This window comes from Somniosus microcephalus, chromosome 24, assembly GCF_052327205.1.
Source record: "Somniosus microcephalus isolate GS21.2 chromosome 24, FLI_Smic_1.0, whole genome shotgun sequence".
In the NCBI taxonomy this organism is placed as follows: Eukaryota; Metazoa; Chordata; class Chondrichthyes; order Squaliformes; family Somniosidae; genus Somniosus; species Somniosus microcephalus.
In genome coordinates, this window is record NC_141010.1 from 62394867 (window position 1) to 62412137 (window position 17271).

General features: G+C 52.8%; 1 protein-coding gene across 1 annotated transcript in view; it reads right to left on the minus strand.

The window, feature by feature from the left end:
• ddx42 (DEAD (Asp-Glu-Ala-Asp) box helicase 42) overlaps positions 1-17271 on the minus strand; it is an 83363-nt gene that overhangs the window by 53783 nt on the left and 12309 nt on the right. The window contains exon 3 of the mRNA XM_085966660.1: positions 2072-2231. Within this exon, the coding sequence (XP_085822786.1) occupies positions 2072-2231 (160 nt within the window). The remainder of the gene's footprint in view (positions 1-2071; positions 2232-17271) is intronic.

Consider the following 17271-nt stretch of genomic DNA (forward strand, 5'->3'; position numbering starts at 1 on the left):
TTTTAAAGCATGTTTAAACACTTTAGAGTATCAAATGGAGTTGCGTAAATCGGTTTGGTTTCACGATTAAACACACACTGACATGGCACTCACTGAAAAACCATGAACAATGTAATGACTTAGAATGTACAGCACAGAAACAGGCCATTCGGCCCAACCAGTCCATGCCGGTGTTTATGCTCCACTCGAGCCTCCTCCCGTCTTTCCTCATCTAACTCTATCAGCAGAACCCTCGATTCACTCCTCCCGCATGTGCTTATTTAGCTTCTCCTTAAATGCATCTATACTATTCGCCTCAACTCTGTGGTAGCGAGTTCCACATTCTCACCACTCTCTGGGTAAAGAGATTTCTTCTGAATTCCCTATTGGATTTCTTGGTGACTATCTTATATCGGTGGCCTCTAGTTTTGCTCTTCCCCACAAGTGGAAACACTCTCTCTGTGTATACTCTATCAAAACCTTTCATCATTTTAAGTAATATGTGACCTCCTTTTTCTGACCATGTAATACCTCACACGCCATATTGAAATTCATTTGCCAATTATAATTAGGTCACCCCTCAGTCTTCTCTTTTCAAGAGAAAAGAGACTCAGCCGGTTCATCCTTTCCTAACAGATATAACCTTGCATTTCTGGTATCATCCTTGAAAATGTTTTTCTGCACCCTCTCCAGTGCCTCAATATCCTTTCTATAACATGGCGACCAGAACTACACATATTTCACCAAGTGTGGTCTAACCAAGGTTTGATACAAGTTTATCATAACTTCTCTACTTTTCAATTCCATCCCTCTAGAAATAAACCCCAGTGCTTGGTTTGCTTTTATGGCCTTTTTGACCAGCGTCGCAACTTGTAGTGATTTGTGCTCGCAGATCCCTTTGCTCCTCTACCCCATTTAGATTCTTATTTTCCAAGTTACATGTGACCTCATTTTTCTTACCAAAATGTAATAGCTCACACTTATCCATGGTGAAATTAATTTGTCCATTATAACCGTGAGAGAATTTTGCCAGTGTGAGATGTAGCACAAAATACACCGTGTGCGATTTTAATGCTTTCACAAGAATTTTAAAACACACATTTTGCAGCATTAGGACATTTTTGCCACATTGCAAGTTTCGCAGTGTGTATTACTGCCGTGGGCAGGGTGGGGTGTGTGCGGGCAGGTAAGAGAGATTTTAACAATAAAATTTTGAGAGAGGTGAGCACATAGATAGCTCAGAGTGTCCCCATCTAACAAGAACAGAGTGACTGATAGGAGGAAGGAACGCTTAAGCCTGGTTAAAATTGGCATTGCAGCGGCTTAGATTTCATCTCTGGGACCTAGGTTCAAATCCCGCGCTGGCTGATCAGGTGAAAGTCTCCACTGTCTTTCAAATGTAAGGTTTCTGCATGAACTAAGCGTAGGCAGTCTTGACCCAGTACCTAGTGGGCATGGACACAGAACAAAACTGAACCAAATTTGGGGCTAAGGGTGGAACTCCACTGTTAAATCCAAAGTCTGGTCCCGATCTGACTCGGTAATGCAGTTGGGTGAGACACCTCTGAGGAGCACATTATAATTGAAGCAGAGTTATATTTTAAATGATTTTAAATGCCGAAGTTCCTGCTCGTACTCATTTATCAACCACATTCTGAAAATTATGACATTGAGCGTGTGATTTGCAGTTGTGGGCAGCCTGCAGCCCAACATCGAATCTCAGCCTAAATTAACTCTCTCACTCAGAAGCAATGTACGAAACAGGAAAATCTCACAATAGCAAGAGTGCTGGTATGCGGTCGGGGCCGAGGTTCTGTAGAAGGAGCTTCACTCTGCATCCAACTATCCAGTGGGGAATTCTGGCTTGCCTAAAGGCTTTGCTCTCTCGTCCCAATCCTTCAAGTGCAGATGCTTTATATGCTGGGCATTGAAGAAATTAATCTTGAAATCAGAGAGTGCAACAGCACTCAAGAGTCTCAGAGTGCTTGATGCTGCCTGAAATGGAAAGTGTTCCATTCTACATTATGAACATCCTTCATCTAATCAGCACAAAATAAAAAGGGAAACAAGTTAATTTGGAGTTAAAGATCACCTCCACTTCAGCCATGTAAGCATCCAAAGTGTCTTCCTCACTGTCTTCTGAGTCCCCAACTTTAGTAGAGAACTGTTGTCTGGTTGGAGAATTTTCTGCAGGGATGTAAGGCAAGTCGACATTTGCTGAACTGTCATCGTCATCATCATCTTCAAAGTACCTAGCAGGGAAACCGGTAAATATAAGAATATGGCTGATCCAAAGGAACCTCGAACATTAATGCAGCCCAATGCTTGCCCATAAAATAAATGCCACACATGAAATACATGATGGTAATCTATTACTTCTACAACTGCCCATATTCCACTGCTTTTCCCCTAAGCAGGGGTGTCAGGGAGAAATGTAGTCGCATCCACTGTTATCCCACCGGACATTGACTAACTGCGCAGAGCAGTGGTTGAACCTAGAACGCGCTACTCTACACGGTCAGGCAGCACATTTATCCAGCAAGCCATCAGGAGGAGGCAAATTTCCTTTAGTCTCTTTAAATAGTGGGGCTTTTTTAAAATATTGTATATGTCTGTCAGAGGTAGTAACCCAGCTGGTTCTGCATACTACAATTACTTTACTAATAGCTAGCAGTTAGCAGTGAAAGAGCAGAGCCTGAAGAAGGCTGTGTGTGTTGGCAAGTGGTCACAAGCAAAGTAACATTCCATTAGAAGAGTATTCGGTCAAGACTGGAAAGTGGCCCTACCAAGCAGGCAGCCCGGCCGGGGAATTACTTGCTTTGTGGCACCTTGTCTATTAAAGAACCAGCGTTAAAACAACAGGCAGGCACTTGCAACGCAAAATAAAACTCAGATAGCATTTCGATGGTTCTAAACTACTCTCTCTAAAGCTGTTTTACATTGCCATGGCCGCCAGCTTCAACGCATGGCTTTTGTGCAGCCAGTGACAGCACTTTTCGTGGGCTATGTGGAACAATCTTTGTTCCAGTCCTACTCGGGTCCCCTCCCTCACCTCTTTTTCCGATACATTGATGACTGTATCGGTGCCGTTTCCTGCTCTCGCCCCGAACTTGACAATTTCATTCACTTTGCCTCCAATTTCCACCCTTCCCTCACCTTCACATGGTCCATCTCTGACTCTTCCCTTCCCTTCCTCGACTTCTCCGTCTCCATCTCTGGGGATAGGTTATCGACCAATATTTACTACAAGCCCACTGACTCCCACAGCTACCTGGACTACACTTCCTCCCACCCCGCTTCCTGTAAGGACTCTATTCCATTCTCCCAGTTTCTCCGCCTCCGCCGTATCTGCTCCGACGATGCCACCTTCCACACCAGTGCTTCAGACATGTCTTCCTTTTTCCGCAACCGAGGATTCCCCTCTACCGTGGTTGACACTGCCCTCGACCGTGTCAGTTCTATCTCCCGCACCTCTGCCCTCACCCCTGCCCCTCCCTCCCGGAACCACGATAGGGTTCCCCTTGTCCTCACCTTTCACCCCACCAGCCTCCACATTCAACGGATCATCCTCCGGCATTTCCGCTACCTCCAAAGTGATCCCACCACCAAACGTATCTTCCCCTCCCCTCCCCTTTCAGCATTCCGCAGGGACCGCTCTCTCCGAGACACCCTAGTCCACTCCTCTATCACCCCAAACAGCCCTTCCCCTTCGCCTGGCACCTTCCCGTGCAAGCGGAGGAGATGTAACACCTACCCCTATACCTCCCCCCTCCCCACTGTCCAGGGCCCCAAACACCCCTTCCAGGTGAAACAGCGATTTACTTGTACTTCTCGCAATCTAGTATACTGTATTCGCTGCTCACGATGCGGTCTCCTCTACATTGGGGAGACCAAACGCAGATTGGGTGACCGCTTTGCGGAACACCGCCGTTCAGTCCGTAAGGGTGACCCCGAGCTTCCGGTCGCCTGTCATTTCAATTCACCGCTCCATTCCCACTCAGACCTCACCGTCCTTGGCCTCTTGTACTGTTCCACGGAAGCTCAACGTAAACTCGAGGAACAGCACCTCATCTTCCGATTAGGCACTCTGCAGCCTTCCGGTCTCAATATCGAGTTCAACAATTTCAGATCATAACCTCGGCCCCTATTTCATTTTTACTTATATTTTTCCACTCCTTTCCTCCCCCCCCCCCTTTCCTTTTGTTTCTCTCTCACACCTGGCAGCTATCTTTTGCCCTGCCAGTACACTTTACACCTAATCCCAGCCTATTACCATCTCGTCTAGCTTCTAATCTCTTTTACTTCTCTTGGTTCTTTTATTCTTTTGTCTGATCGCAGCCCTGCCTTCGATCTAGTTTCTTTTCTTTCCAGTTTTGAAGAAGGGTTCGACCCGAAACGTCAACTCAAATTTCTCTCCACGGATGTTGCCTGACCTGCTGAGTTTTTCCAGCATTTTCTGTTGTTATTTCGGATTTCCAACATCTGCAGTATTTTGCTATCGTACCAAATTAAACCTGCTGGATGCAGGAGGCAGGCAGGAGCAGCACTCCTCTGTCTGTAGGATAGCACGCGTAACCCAACATAAAAGCAGCTTATCGTAGGTTTGAAACATTTTAGCTCTGTAAACAGTTCAGTATTTGCAGTAATACAGCAAGGTGCATTTGTCAGCATTATTCAGCTGAGCCCAGCTGGTCCTACTACCTTTAAAAAACTCTAAATGTTGAACTAAAGACACAACACTGTGGCTTGTTCAGCCATTATTTCGCTTCTAATGGCGAATGTTCACATTGCAAACAATTTACTCAAAATAGTGCGCCTTGGTGTGCTTAGTGAGAATTACACCAAATTCACAGATAAAAATCAATTTCTATGTTTATATAATGCATCCCTGGAAATCAATAGTTATTGCCATAAATTAATTCAACACCTGCATACCAGCAACATTGTAAACTCTTCATTGATCTGTGTGCCAGAATTATAAGGACATAAATTGTAAGAACAAATGAAGTGTTCACATAGGAGTGACGACCATTGAGCAATGGGAATGTAGAGAATCTCAAAAGATCATGGCAGTCATTTCAAACTCAATGTAAGCGTTTAATACTCAATCTCTCCTACCCTTCAAACAATCCCATAAACTAAAACAAACTAAAAGAAGCTGGGAGAGAGACAGTAGAGACACTACTTTATATTTATAGAAATTCATTAGAAAACGGGATAGTGCCAGAGGCCTGGAGGACAGCCAATATAGTTAAATAGGGAGATGGAATAAATCCAGGGAAGTATAGACCTATTAGCTTAATGTCGTGGTAGGAAAGATAATGGGGCAGTAATTCCTCCCCAAACGCATGAGTACGGAAGGGGTACTCACGCGTCTGGCCGGAGGAAATGCCGGTTTTCAGCATGCACAGCGTGTGCGCTGAAAACCGGCATTTCCTCTCCTCCAACCCAAGAGTTGAAGAGGCTAGTGCGTGCGCTGTAGGGGGCAGCGCGTGCGTCTTGGATTTCCTCTGTTTTGGGGGGTTTGCGCATGTCTAAAGGCCTCCGGTCTTTACGCTTGTAAAAAGCACACGTAAGTATTTATTTTTACAGGTAAGTGGTGTTTTAGTGCAATTTAGATTTTTTTTCCCCACAGGTTTATTATTTTAAAGAATCTACAATAAGGTAAGTTTAGTTTTAGACCCTTTTTAATAAAAATTTATTTTTTTCAAAAAAAAAAATTGTTTAAATTATTTTTTTTAACTTATTTATACTTAATTTAATGATTGGGATGTTTTTAAAAATGTTATTTAAAGTTTAAGTAGTGTTTTGGGGTGCAGTACTTCTCATGAGTTTGACAGTTCTTACTCTCAAACTTATGAATGAAGTTTCTCCTCCCCTGATTGGCTGAACAGTGCTCACCTGATCCCAGCCGGCACATCGCACTAACTACGCCGCTGGGTCAGGTTAGCACAGCGCGCCGACAGCTGAACCGGGCCAGTGACAGGAAATCCACTGCGGGCCAGGTTTCAGATGTCGGCGCGCCGGGTAAGTGCACATCGGGGGCTTGCACGCGCGGCAAGCCCCCGACACCAAGTTCTGGGCCATTGGAATCTTTACTCAAAGATGCAATAGAAAAACATCTAGAAACCAAAAATATAATAAAGAATAATCAGCATGGATTCCAAAAGGGAAGGTCATGCTTGACCAACCTTATTGAATTATTTGAAGTAAAGAGTAGAAAAAGGTAATGTAGTAAATGTAATATATTTGGATTTTCAAAAGGCCTTTGATAAGGTAGACTCATGAATAGATCCGATAAGGTGGAGTCAGGGGACAAGTAGCAGAATGGATGATAGCGAGGTGGCTACAAAACAGAGAGTAGGGGTTAAAGGGAGTGACTCAGACTGGTGGAAGGTGGGAAGTGATGTTCCACAGGGATCGGTGTTGGGACCATTGTTACTCACTATTCACATAAACGATTTAGACTCGGGAATCGGAAGTACAATTTCAAAATTGCGGATGACACCAAATTGAGGATTGTAGTTAATACTGAGGAGTACTGCGACAAAATGCAGAAAACGTTAATAAGCTTGCAGAATGGGCGTGTAATTGGCAAGTGGATTTCAATAGATAACAGTGAGGTGGCACATTTTGGTAGAAGGAATAAGGGTGCCATAGTCCTTGAAAAATAAAAGTCTAAATGGGGTAGAGGAGCAAGGGGATCTATGGGCACACATTTACAAATCATTAAAAATAGCAATGCAAGTTAACAAGGCCATAAAAAATGCAAACGAAGCACTGGGTTCATTTCTAGACGAATAGAATTGAAAAACATGGAAGTTATGTAAGAAACTTGTATCGAACCTTGCTTAGACTACGCTTACCATTTCCCGTATAATACTCCATCTCATAGCCTTCAATCCCAAATAATACTCCATCTCTTAAATCTTTCAATCACTTAATTTGTCCAAAACACTATCCAGCTCCCACTTGAACTTACTGACACGATTCATCTCCAGTCAGTTTCACACGCTCACCACTCTGTGTGAAGCAGTTAAATCTAAACGTTCTGTTCACCTTCCTTCTTCCGAGTGAGTCCATGCTCCCTAGTCACAGCATTTGCCACTCAATTAGGCCTCTGTTTTGGGACCTTAAACTCCAATGTAAACATTCCTAGATTTCCGAGTTCAATGCTTAAACGAGACAATTCAGTTTCTCTCCTCTGAGCCCTCTCCAAAGCCAGGCTATCCCCACTGCAGTAAAGTGACTGTAACTGCACACAGTACTCCAGGTGGGACTGAACCAGTTGCGTCTTTAGACTTTTGTCCTGTCTCTCTGGCTGTACACCAGGAGTGAGGTATACGTAGGTGCATATGTGGAGTCTAATAGACCACGTACAAGAACATAAGAAATAGGAACAGGAGTAGGCCATACTCTGTTTTCTGTCCTTTAACCAATCCTCTATCCAGGCTAATATATTACCTCCAATCAATGGTCCCTTTAATTTTTTTTTGTTTTTTTTGTGTGAGGTCACTTTAAGGGGCTGCGCAGCCCATTCAAAAACTGCAGGCGCAGTTTTTCCTATTTAAAAGCAGGTAATGCGGCTGCGCAGGAGCTTCAGGGCGCTGTGCGGCCGCGCAGCTTAAAAGGGAACATTGCCCCCATCCCCATGAACCCTTACCTTGTGAACAACCTTTCGAATGCCTTTTAAAAATCCAAATACAGGAAACTTTGGTTTATCCGGAGGTTGTATGTCCAGAATACTCGATCTAATGGCAAAAATCAGGAGCCGTTTTCTATAAGTTTTTTTAGTTCGCGTTGCTTTTTTTTTCCCCCAGTCAGGCACTGCAAGGTCTGTAGCTATAGCAACAGCTTCAGCTAGAGACGCTTGCAGCTGCAGCCGACTCTTTAGAAGCTGTTGCTAAGCAACAGTGTTTGTTGTCAGATACGGAGATGAAAACCTCCATATGCTTCAACATTAACTTTGTATGTCCGGCAGTTTTGATAGATCGGCAACACGCCGGTCCCGTCGGTGCCGGATATCACAAAGTTTCCCGTATACTACATCCACTAGTTCCCCCAATCTACCCTGCTAGTTACATCCTCAAAAAACTCTAACACTATTTCCCTTTCATAAAACCATGTTGACTCTGCCTAATCATATTATGATTTTCTAAGTGCCCTGTTACCACTTGCTTAATAATGGATTTCAGCATTTTCCCCGACGACCGATGTCAGGCTAACTGGCCTGTAGTTCCTTGTTTTCTCCACCGCCACCCCCCCCTCTCTTGAATAGCGGTGTTACATTTGCTACCTTCCAATCCACTGGGACCATTCCTGAATCTAGGGAATTTTGGAAGCTTACAACCAATGCATCCACTGTCTCTGCAGCCACATCATTTAGAACCCTAGGATGTAGGCCATCAGGCCCAGGGGATTTGTCAGCTTTTAAACCCATTAATTTCTCCAGTACTTTTTCTTTACTAATGTTCATTACTTTAAGCTCCTCATTTTCATTAGACCCTTGGTTCCCCACTATTTCTGGTATTTTTGTGTCTTCTACTGTGAAGACAATACAAAATATTTGTTTAATGTCTCTGCCATTTCCTTATTCCCCATTATAATTTCTCCTGTCTCAGCCTCTAAGGGACCCACGTTTACTTTCGCTATTCTATTTCTTTTTACATACTTGCAGCTCTTACAATCTGCTTTGATATTTCTTGCTACTTTACTCTCATTCTATTTTCTCCCTTTTTATCAATTTTTTGGTCATTCTTTGCTGGTTTCTAACTCTCCCAAATCCCCAGGATTACTACTACTCTTAGCAACATTAAATGCCTCTTCTTTTAATCTAATACTTTCCTTAACCTCTTTAGGTAACCACGGATGGATCACTTTTCCCGTGGAGATTTTATTTCTCAATGGAATGTATATTCGTTGAGAATTATGAAATTGTGGCGACACACCACCACTGGACATAATCCGCTCACGGCGGCACAGACAGTCTAAGCAGAAGCCCCCAGCCGGGGGCCCTTTCCTCCAGCAACTTGTTTCCCGCAGGGACAGGCTGCCGGGAGCACTTCCTGTCTGGGAAGTATTTAAGTGGATGTGCGGGCTTTTCTAGTTCCTGTTTGCCATGTGGTCAGAATAAAGCAGTTGTGTTTTCAATAGCTCTGTCTCGACTCCCACGTTTGCCACAGTATCTCAACACTGGTGACCCCGACGCTCAGGACGAATCCTAAGCTAGCATGGCGGATACAAACGTAGTCACGGTTAAATTACCTGACTTTTGGGAGAACCTCGCCGAAGCCTGGTTCGTTCAAGCTGAGTCCAGATTCCGGCTGAAAGGCATTAGTCGACGCCACGAAGTACGACTACCTCGTCGCCTCGCTCACCTACGCTACAGTCCCCAAGGTTTGGGCAGCGCTGCAGAATCCACCAACGGAGGGCAAGTACGAGCATCTGAAGGCTGCGCTACTTAAAAAATTTCAAACGTCCTCTTACCAGCGCCACTGCCAACTCCTGGACCTCCCCGGCCTTGGTGACGCTTCACCATCAGACCTGCTTTCCCACATGCTGTCCCTCTCCGACGACAAAAATCCCGGCGCCCTTTTTCGCACGCTTTTCATTCGGCAGCTCCCCGCCAGCATCCGCCCGCTCCTTGTGGAGTCTGACTCCACGGACCTGAATGAGATAGCCGAAAAGGCCAACCGGCTGCTCTCTGCACAGGCCGCTCGCGACGTCGCGCCCGGCCTCACGGCAACGACCACGCGGTCTTCCCGGGCCGCTAGGCCCGACCGCCCTACCACTCCGGGTCACTGCTACTACCACACCCGTTTTGGCGCTAGGGCTCAACGCTGCACGCCACCGTGTTCCTTCAAACCCCCCCCCGCACCGGCCCCCGCGATGGCCGCGGGGCAGAAGGAGCCCCTACTGTACGTCACTGACGACAGAGCCAACCGCCAATTTCTGTGCGACACAGGGGCCCAGCACAGCATCACTCCCGCCTCCGCCCTCGAGATCCAACGCGGCACACGGGGTATCACACTGGCTGCAGCCAACGGCTCTGAAATCCGCACATATGGCACCCGCATGGTCACGCTCGACCTCGCGGGCCGCCGCTACCGCTGGGAGTTCCTGACAGCCAAGGTCCTCTGCCCACTCATTGGCGCCGACTTCCTACGCGCCCACGGCCTCCTTGTCGACATTCCGAGGCACCGCCTCGTCGACATCAACACTATGGCCCCCATCCCCGGCGCCTTTACCCCGGCCCGTTCGGCCGGCCCGACGACCTACTGCCTCGCCAGAGCCACGGACGACTACTCGGCACTCCTAGCTGAGTTTCCCGCCCTCACTAACCCGACCTTTTCGGCCAAAGCCGCCAAGCACGGTGTGGAACACTATATCCCCACCACCGGCCCCCCAGTTTCTGCCCACGCCCGCAGACTCAACCCGGCCAAGCTGGAAATCGCGCGGGCCGAGTTTAACAACATGGAACAACTCGGCATCATCCGCCGCTCCAGCAGCCCTTGGGCCTCGCCCCTCCACATCGCCCCCAAGCCCGGCGGAGGCTGGCGCCCTTGCGGGGACTACCGCCGCCTCAACGATGCCACCACCCCCGATCGGTACCCGGTGCCACACATCCAGGACTTCTCGGCCCGACTGGCCGGACGAACCGTCTTTTCCAAAGTCGACCTGGTGCGCGGTTACCACCGCGGACATCCCCAAAACGGCCGTCATCACCCCATTCGGCCTGTTCGAGTTCCTGAGGATGCCCTTCGGCCTCAAGAATGCAGCACAGGCTTTCCAGCGCCTTATGGACTCAGTCCTCCGGGACCTGAGCTTCCTATTCGTCTATCTAGACGACATTCTCGTGGCCAGCTCCTCCAAACAGGAACACCTCGAACACCTTCGCATCCTGTTTGGGCGCCTAGCCCAACACGGGCTCATCCTCAGCCCGGCGAAGTGCCAATTCGGCCTAACCGAGATCGATTTTCTCGGTCACCACATTGCTGGGGCCGTCCCCCTGCCCAACAAGGTGCAGGCCGTCCAGCAATTCCCCCGCCCCACAACCATCAAGGGCCTCCAGGAGTTCCTCGGGATGGTGAACTTCTACAACAGGTTCATCCCCAGAGCCGCAGCCCTTATGAAGCCCCTATACGACTCCCTCCGAGGAAAATCCGGCAAGATGGACGTAGCCTGGACCACTGACACAGCAGCCGCCTTCGACGCCACCAAAAACGCGCTCGCCGACGCCACTCTGCTCGCGCACCCGAGGGCCGATGCCCGGGTCGCGCTCACCACCGACGCCTCCGACCACGCGGTCGGGGCCGTGTTCGAGCAGTGGGTCAATGGCGCGTGGCAGCCACTTGCCTTCTACAGCCGCCAACTGCGCCCCCCGGAGGTCAAATACTCCACTTTCGACCGCGAGCTTCTCGCACTCCACCTGTCGGTCCGCCATTTCAGGTTCCTCCTGGAAGGCCGCCCCTTCACCGCGTATGTGGACCACAAGCCACTCACATATGCGATGGCCAAGCACACCGAACCCTGGTCCGCTAGGCAGCAACGCCAGCTCGCAGCCGTCTCCGAGTTTACTACGGACATTCAGCACGTCTCCGGTAGAGACAACGTGGTCGCCGACTGCCTTTCCCGTCCCGCCGTCTGTGCGAATCACCTCGCGGTCGACTACGCACAACTAGCAGCGGCCCAGCTCACGGACCCAGACCTCCTCTCGGCGGCTACCAGCCTGCCAGGGCTACGCCTAGCCAAGGTCGCGCACGGGCCCGAAGCCACGGCAGTCACGTGCGACGTCTCACTCGGCCAACCCAGGCCGGTCGTCCCTGAGACCTGGCGCCGCCGCGTCTTCGACGCGCTCCACGGGCTCTCTCACCCGGGTTCCCGCGCATCCGTCAAACTCCTCTCCAAGCGCTTCGTCTGGCGCGGCCTTAGCAGAGATGTTCGGACTTGGGCCACCTCCTGCCTCGCCTGCCAACGGGCTAAGGTACAGCGGCACACCAAAGCACCCCTGGGAGACTTCGAGGTACCCAGCCGCCGCTTCGACCACGTACACGTCGACATCGTCGGTCCCCTGCCGCCATCGCAAGGCCAAACTTATCTCCTCACGATGGTCGACCGCTACACACGCTGGCCTGAGGCAGTGCTGCTGACCTCCACCACCACAGCCGACATCGCCAGGGCGTTCGTTAACACCTGGGTTGCGAGGTTCGGCGTACCGGCCGACATAACCTCCGACAGAGGCGCCCAGTTCACCTCCGAACTCTGGACGGCCACAGCACGCAACCTCGGGGTGACGCTCCACCGCACCACGGCGTACCACCCGCAGGCCAACGGACTTTGTGAACGCTTCCACAGGTCACTCAAGGCCTCACTCCGCGCCGGCCTGCAGGACAGTACCTGGACTGACCGCCTACCGTGGGTGCTACTCGGCCTACGCACCGCGGTCAAGGAAGACCTCCAGTCCTCGGCAGCGGAGTTAGTCTACGGACAACCGCTGCGCGTCCCAGGCGAATTCCTTCCGGAGCCTACCAAGTCTTGGTCGGCCGAACAGCAGCGGCTCGACTCTTTCTCTTCCGCTCAGCAGTTCGCCCCACTTCCGGTCAACCGACACGGCGAACTCGCACCTCACGTCCCACCAAATTTACAGCAGGCGCGCTTCGTCTTCGTGCGACACGACGCGCACCGCGGGCCCCTGCGACCCCCGTACGAGGTACTACAAACCGGGGACAAGGTATTCAAGCTGCGACTCGGCGACAGGGTCAAGACAGTCTCCATCGACCGGCTCAAACCAGCACACACAGAACCAGGGGAACAGGTCCCCGTGGCCCAGCCTCCAGCCAGAGGCCGTCCCCCCGGCAAGCCAGCACAGCCGGCGGCGAACCGCCCGACCCAACCAACCAGACCGGCGACCACTCAGAGCCGCTGCGGCAGAACCATTAGACCACCGTCACGACTCGTCCACTCCTCCTAAGCGGATTCTGGGGGGAGCTCTGTGGCGACACGCCACCACTGGACATAATCCGCTCACGGCGGCACAGACAGTCTAAGCAGAAGCCCCCAGCCGGGGGCCCTTTCCTCCAGCAACTTGTTTCCCGCAGGGACAGGCTGCCGGGAGCACTTCCTGTCTGGGAAGTATTTAAGTGGATGTGCGGGCTTTTCTAGTTCCTGCTTGCCATGTGGTCAGAATAAAGCAGTTGTGTTTTCAATAGCTCTGTCTCGACTCCCACGTTTGCCGCGGTATCTCAACAAAATATTCTTTAAATGTTCGTCACTGCTTATCTACCGTCATACCTTTTAATCTAATTTCCCAATCTCCCTTAATGTTTAACTCCCTGTTCCCATTCAATACCTCAAGCTGCTGATACACATCTTGGTGCTATGGTTTAGGATTTATCCACCAACAGCACTAAGGATAGCCATTTCCAAACCACCAGGCCACACAATTCAAACAGGGCTAACCAGCAGGTATGAACTCTGAATGCAAACAAGACAGTTGCCTGTGCTTGGTGGGCTGGTTTTCCAGGGCTGACAAGCTGCATGTGACCCATGGGCTGTTATTTGGACACCTGTGGGGCTGAACCAGTGCTCGATACGATATCTGGTTTGTTTTCTTCAGCATTGTTGCTTATTGCACTGATGGCTTCAACCTACACCTCGCAACTCTCTCCTGTGTTATGTCCTGTAGTCTTCTATCATTCTCTTTATATTCCCACCGTTTATTCCCCTTGCATTTGTCCACATTAAAAAGCATTCGCCAATTGTCAGCCTCAACCCCCAATCTATCCAAATCACTCTGAAATTGGTTTGCTTGTTCACAGAACCCTTCCATTTTTATCAGCAAAGTGCACCAGACATAAGATTCTCAATGTATTAAAAAATATATAAATATGTAATATTTATATATCTATAATATAAAACGGTATGTCTCTCTGTCTGTCTTTCTGTCTCTCTGTCCGGCTATACAATCAAAAGTTATAGAGCGTACCTACACGTATGTTATATCAAAAGAAAGCTCATCATTAGGGGACTCTTGTAGGCGTATTTACTTTTTGGTCGGGCAAAAATTGTTCCGACGGTATCCAAAAAACGTTCAAAATTCCGCTCATTATCCGCTCGTTAGCATCGAGTGACGTGAAGGTTGACCAATCGTACAGTCGAGCGACCCGACGGTCGACCAATCGCTGCGTCACAAGGGCGGGTTCATTGCATGTGCGGGCAGGCCATCCTACATTCGAGTGACAGGACGATTGGCCAATCCTACACTTCAGTGACCTGACGGTTGACCAATCAGTGCGTGTGTGGGCGGGCCTAATCATTCTCAACTGAGGCGAGCGTCCGCCATCTTGATTCCTAACGATTTTTTCCCCAACTTTCTGTGTGTTTATTTTTCCCACTTTCTGTGTGCACCCTGTTAGGTTCTTTTGTGCAGTTGTCTTCTTAGCTATGGGGTGCTTAAAAACCTGAACTTTGATATATAGGAATCTCTCTTTATTGTAGTGGATGCACGGAGCCGCGGCCGAGCAGCGCGGGAAGCCTGGGCCTCGAGTTCAGCGGATTCCCAGCGCGCCCAGAACCTGTCGAGCCTGCTGAAGGCCCTCGGCGTCTCACTCTCTCCCCCCCCCACCACCCACCCCCCCACAAGTCTTATTCTCTCTCTTCCCCGCGCAGCCCGAAAGCCCAGGGGAAGAGGGAAGCGAGCAGCTGAGCGGCGTCTCTCTCTCCCGGAACCTGTCGAACCTGCTGAAGGCCCTCGGCGTCTCACTTTCCCCCCCAGTCTCTCTCTCTCTCTCTTCCCTGCGCAGCCTGAAAGCCCGGGGGAAGAGGGAAGCGAGCAGCTGAGCGGCGGCGTCTCTCTCTCTCTCCCAGAACCTGTCGAAACTGCTGAAGGCCCTCGGCGTCTCTCTCTCCCCCACCCCCCAGTCTCTCTCTCCCCCCCCAGTCTCTCTCTCTCTCTTCCCCGCGCAGCCCGAAAGTCCGGGGGAAGAGAGCAGTTGAGCGGCGGCGTCTCTCTCTCCCCCCCACCGCAGTGAAAGGCGTTCGTCTGCCGCCCGGCCAACCGGTTCCAAAGGCCCGCCGCGTTCACCATGAGCAACCCCGGGCTCGCTTCGGAGCAATGGGCACCCGGCCTCCCGATGTCAGACTGACTCCGTTCTGGTACCGGAAAGGATGGAGGGAGGGAGAGGGGGGGAGGGAGAGGGGGGGAGGGAGAGGGGGGGAGGGCGAGGAGGGGGAGGGGGTGAAGGGCGAGGAGGGGGAGGGGGTGAAGGGCGAGGAGGGGGAGGGGGTGAAGGGCGAGGAGGGGGAGGAGGTGAAGGGCGAGGAGGGGGAGGGGGTGAAGGGCGAGGAGGGGGAGGGGGTGAAGGGCGAGGAGGGGGAGGGGGTGAAGGGAGAGGAGGGGGAGGGGGTGAAGGGAGAGGAGGGGGAGGGGGTGAAGGGAGAGGAGGGGGAGGGGGTGAAGGGCGAGGAGGGGGAGGGGGTGAAGGGCGAGGAGGGGGAGGGGGTGAAGGGCGAGGAGGGGGGAGGGGGTGAAGGGCGAGGAGGGGGAGGGGGTGAAGGGCGAGGAGGGGGGGGGTGAAGGGCGAGGAGGGGAGGGGGTGAAGGGCGAGGAGGGGAGGGGGTGAAGGGCGAGGAGGGGGAGGGGGTGAAGGGCGAGGAGGGGGAGGGGGTGAAGGGCGAGGAGGGGGAGGGGGTGAAGGGCGAGGAGGGGGAGGGGGTGAAGGGCGAGGAGGGGGAGGGGGTGAAGGGCGAGGAGGGGGAGGGGGTGAAGGGCGAGGAGGGGGAGGGGGTGAAGGGCGAGGAGGGGGAGGGGGTGAAGGGCGAGGAGGGGGAGGGGGTGAAGGGCGAGGAGGGGGAGCGGGTGAAGGGCGAGGAGGGGGAGGGGGTGAAGGGCGAGGAGGGGGAGCGGGTGAAGGGCGAGGAGGGGGAGGGGGTGAAGGGCGAGGAGGGGGAGGGGGTGAAGGGCGAGGAGGGGGAGGGGGTGAAGGGCGAGGAGGGGGAGGGGGTGAAGGGCGAGGAGGGGGAGGGGGTGAAGGGCGAGGAGGGGGAGGGGGTGAAGGGCGAGGAGGGGGAGGGGGTGAAGGGCGAGGAGGGGGAGGGGGTGAAGGGCGAGGAGGGGGAGGGGGTGAAGGGCGAGGAGGGGGAGGGGGTGAAGGGCGAGGAGGGGGAGGGGGTGAAGGGCGAGGAGGGGGAGGGGGTGAAGAGCGAGGAGGGGGAGGGGGTGAAGGGCGAGGAGGGGGAGGGGGTGAAGAGCGAGGAGGGGGAGGGGTGAAGAGCGAGGAGGGGGAGGGGGTGAAGAGCGAGGAGGGGGAGGGGTGAAGAGCGAGGAGGGGGAGGGGGTGAAGAGCGAGGAGGGGGAGGGGGTGAAGAGCGAGGAGGGGGAGGGGGTGAAGAGCGAGGAGGGGGAGGGGGTGAAGAGCGAGGAGGGGGAGGGGGTGAAGAGCGAGGAGGGGGAGGGGGTGAAGAGCGAGGAGGGGGAGGGGGTGAAGAGCGAGGAGGGGGAGGGGGTGAAGAGCGAGGAGGGGGAGGGGGTGAAGAGCGAGGAGGGGGAGGGGGTGAAGAGCGAGGAGGGGGAGGGGGTGAAGAGCGAGGAGGGGGAGGGGGTGAAGAGCGAGGAGGGGGAGGGGGTGAAGAGCGAGGAGGGGGAGGGGGTGAAGAGCGAGGAGGGGGAGGGGGTGAAGAGCGAGGAGGGGGAGGGGGTGAAGAGCGAGGAGGGGGAGGGGGTGAAGAGCGAGGAGGGGGAGGGGGTGAAGAGCGAGGAGGGGGAGGGGGTGAAGAGCGAGGAGGGGAGGGGGTGAAGAGCGAGGAGGGGGAGGGGGTGAAGAGCGAGGAGGGGGAGGGGGTGAAGAGCGAGGAGGGGAGGGGGTGAAGAGCGAGGAGGGGAGGGGTGAAGAGCGAGGAGGGGGAGGGGGGTGAAGAGCGAGGAGGGGGAGGGGGTGAAGAGCGAGGAGGGGAGGGGGTGAAGAGCGAGGAGGGGGAGGGGGTGAAGAGCGAGGAGGGGGAGGGGGTGAAGAGCGAGGAGGGGGAGGGGGTGAAGAGCGAGGAGGGGGAGGGGGTGAAGAGCGAGGAGGGGGAGGGGGTGAAGAGCGAGGAGGGGAGGGGTGAAGAGCGAGGAGGGGGAGGGGGTGAAGAGCGAGGAGGGGGAGGGGGTGAAGAGCGAGGAGGGGGAGGGGGTGAAGAGCGAGGAGGGGGAGGGGGTGAAGAGCGAGGAGGGGGAGGGGGTGAAGAGCGAGGAGGGGGAGGAGGGGGTGAAGAGCGAGGAGGGGGGAGGGGGTGAAGAGCGAGGAGGGGGAGGGG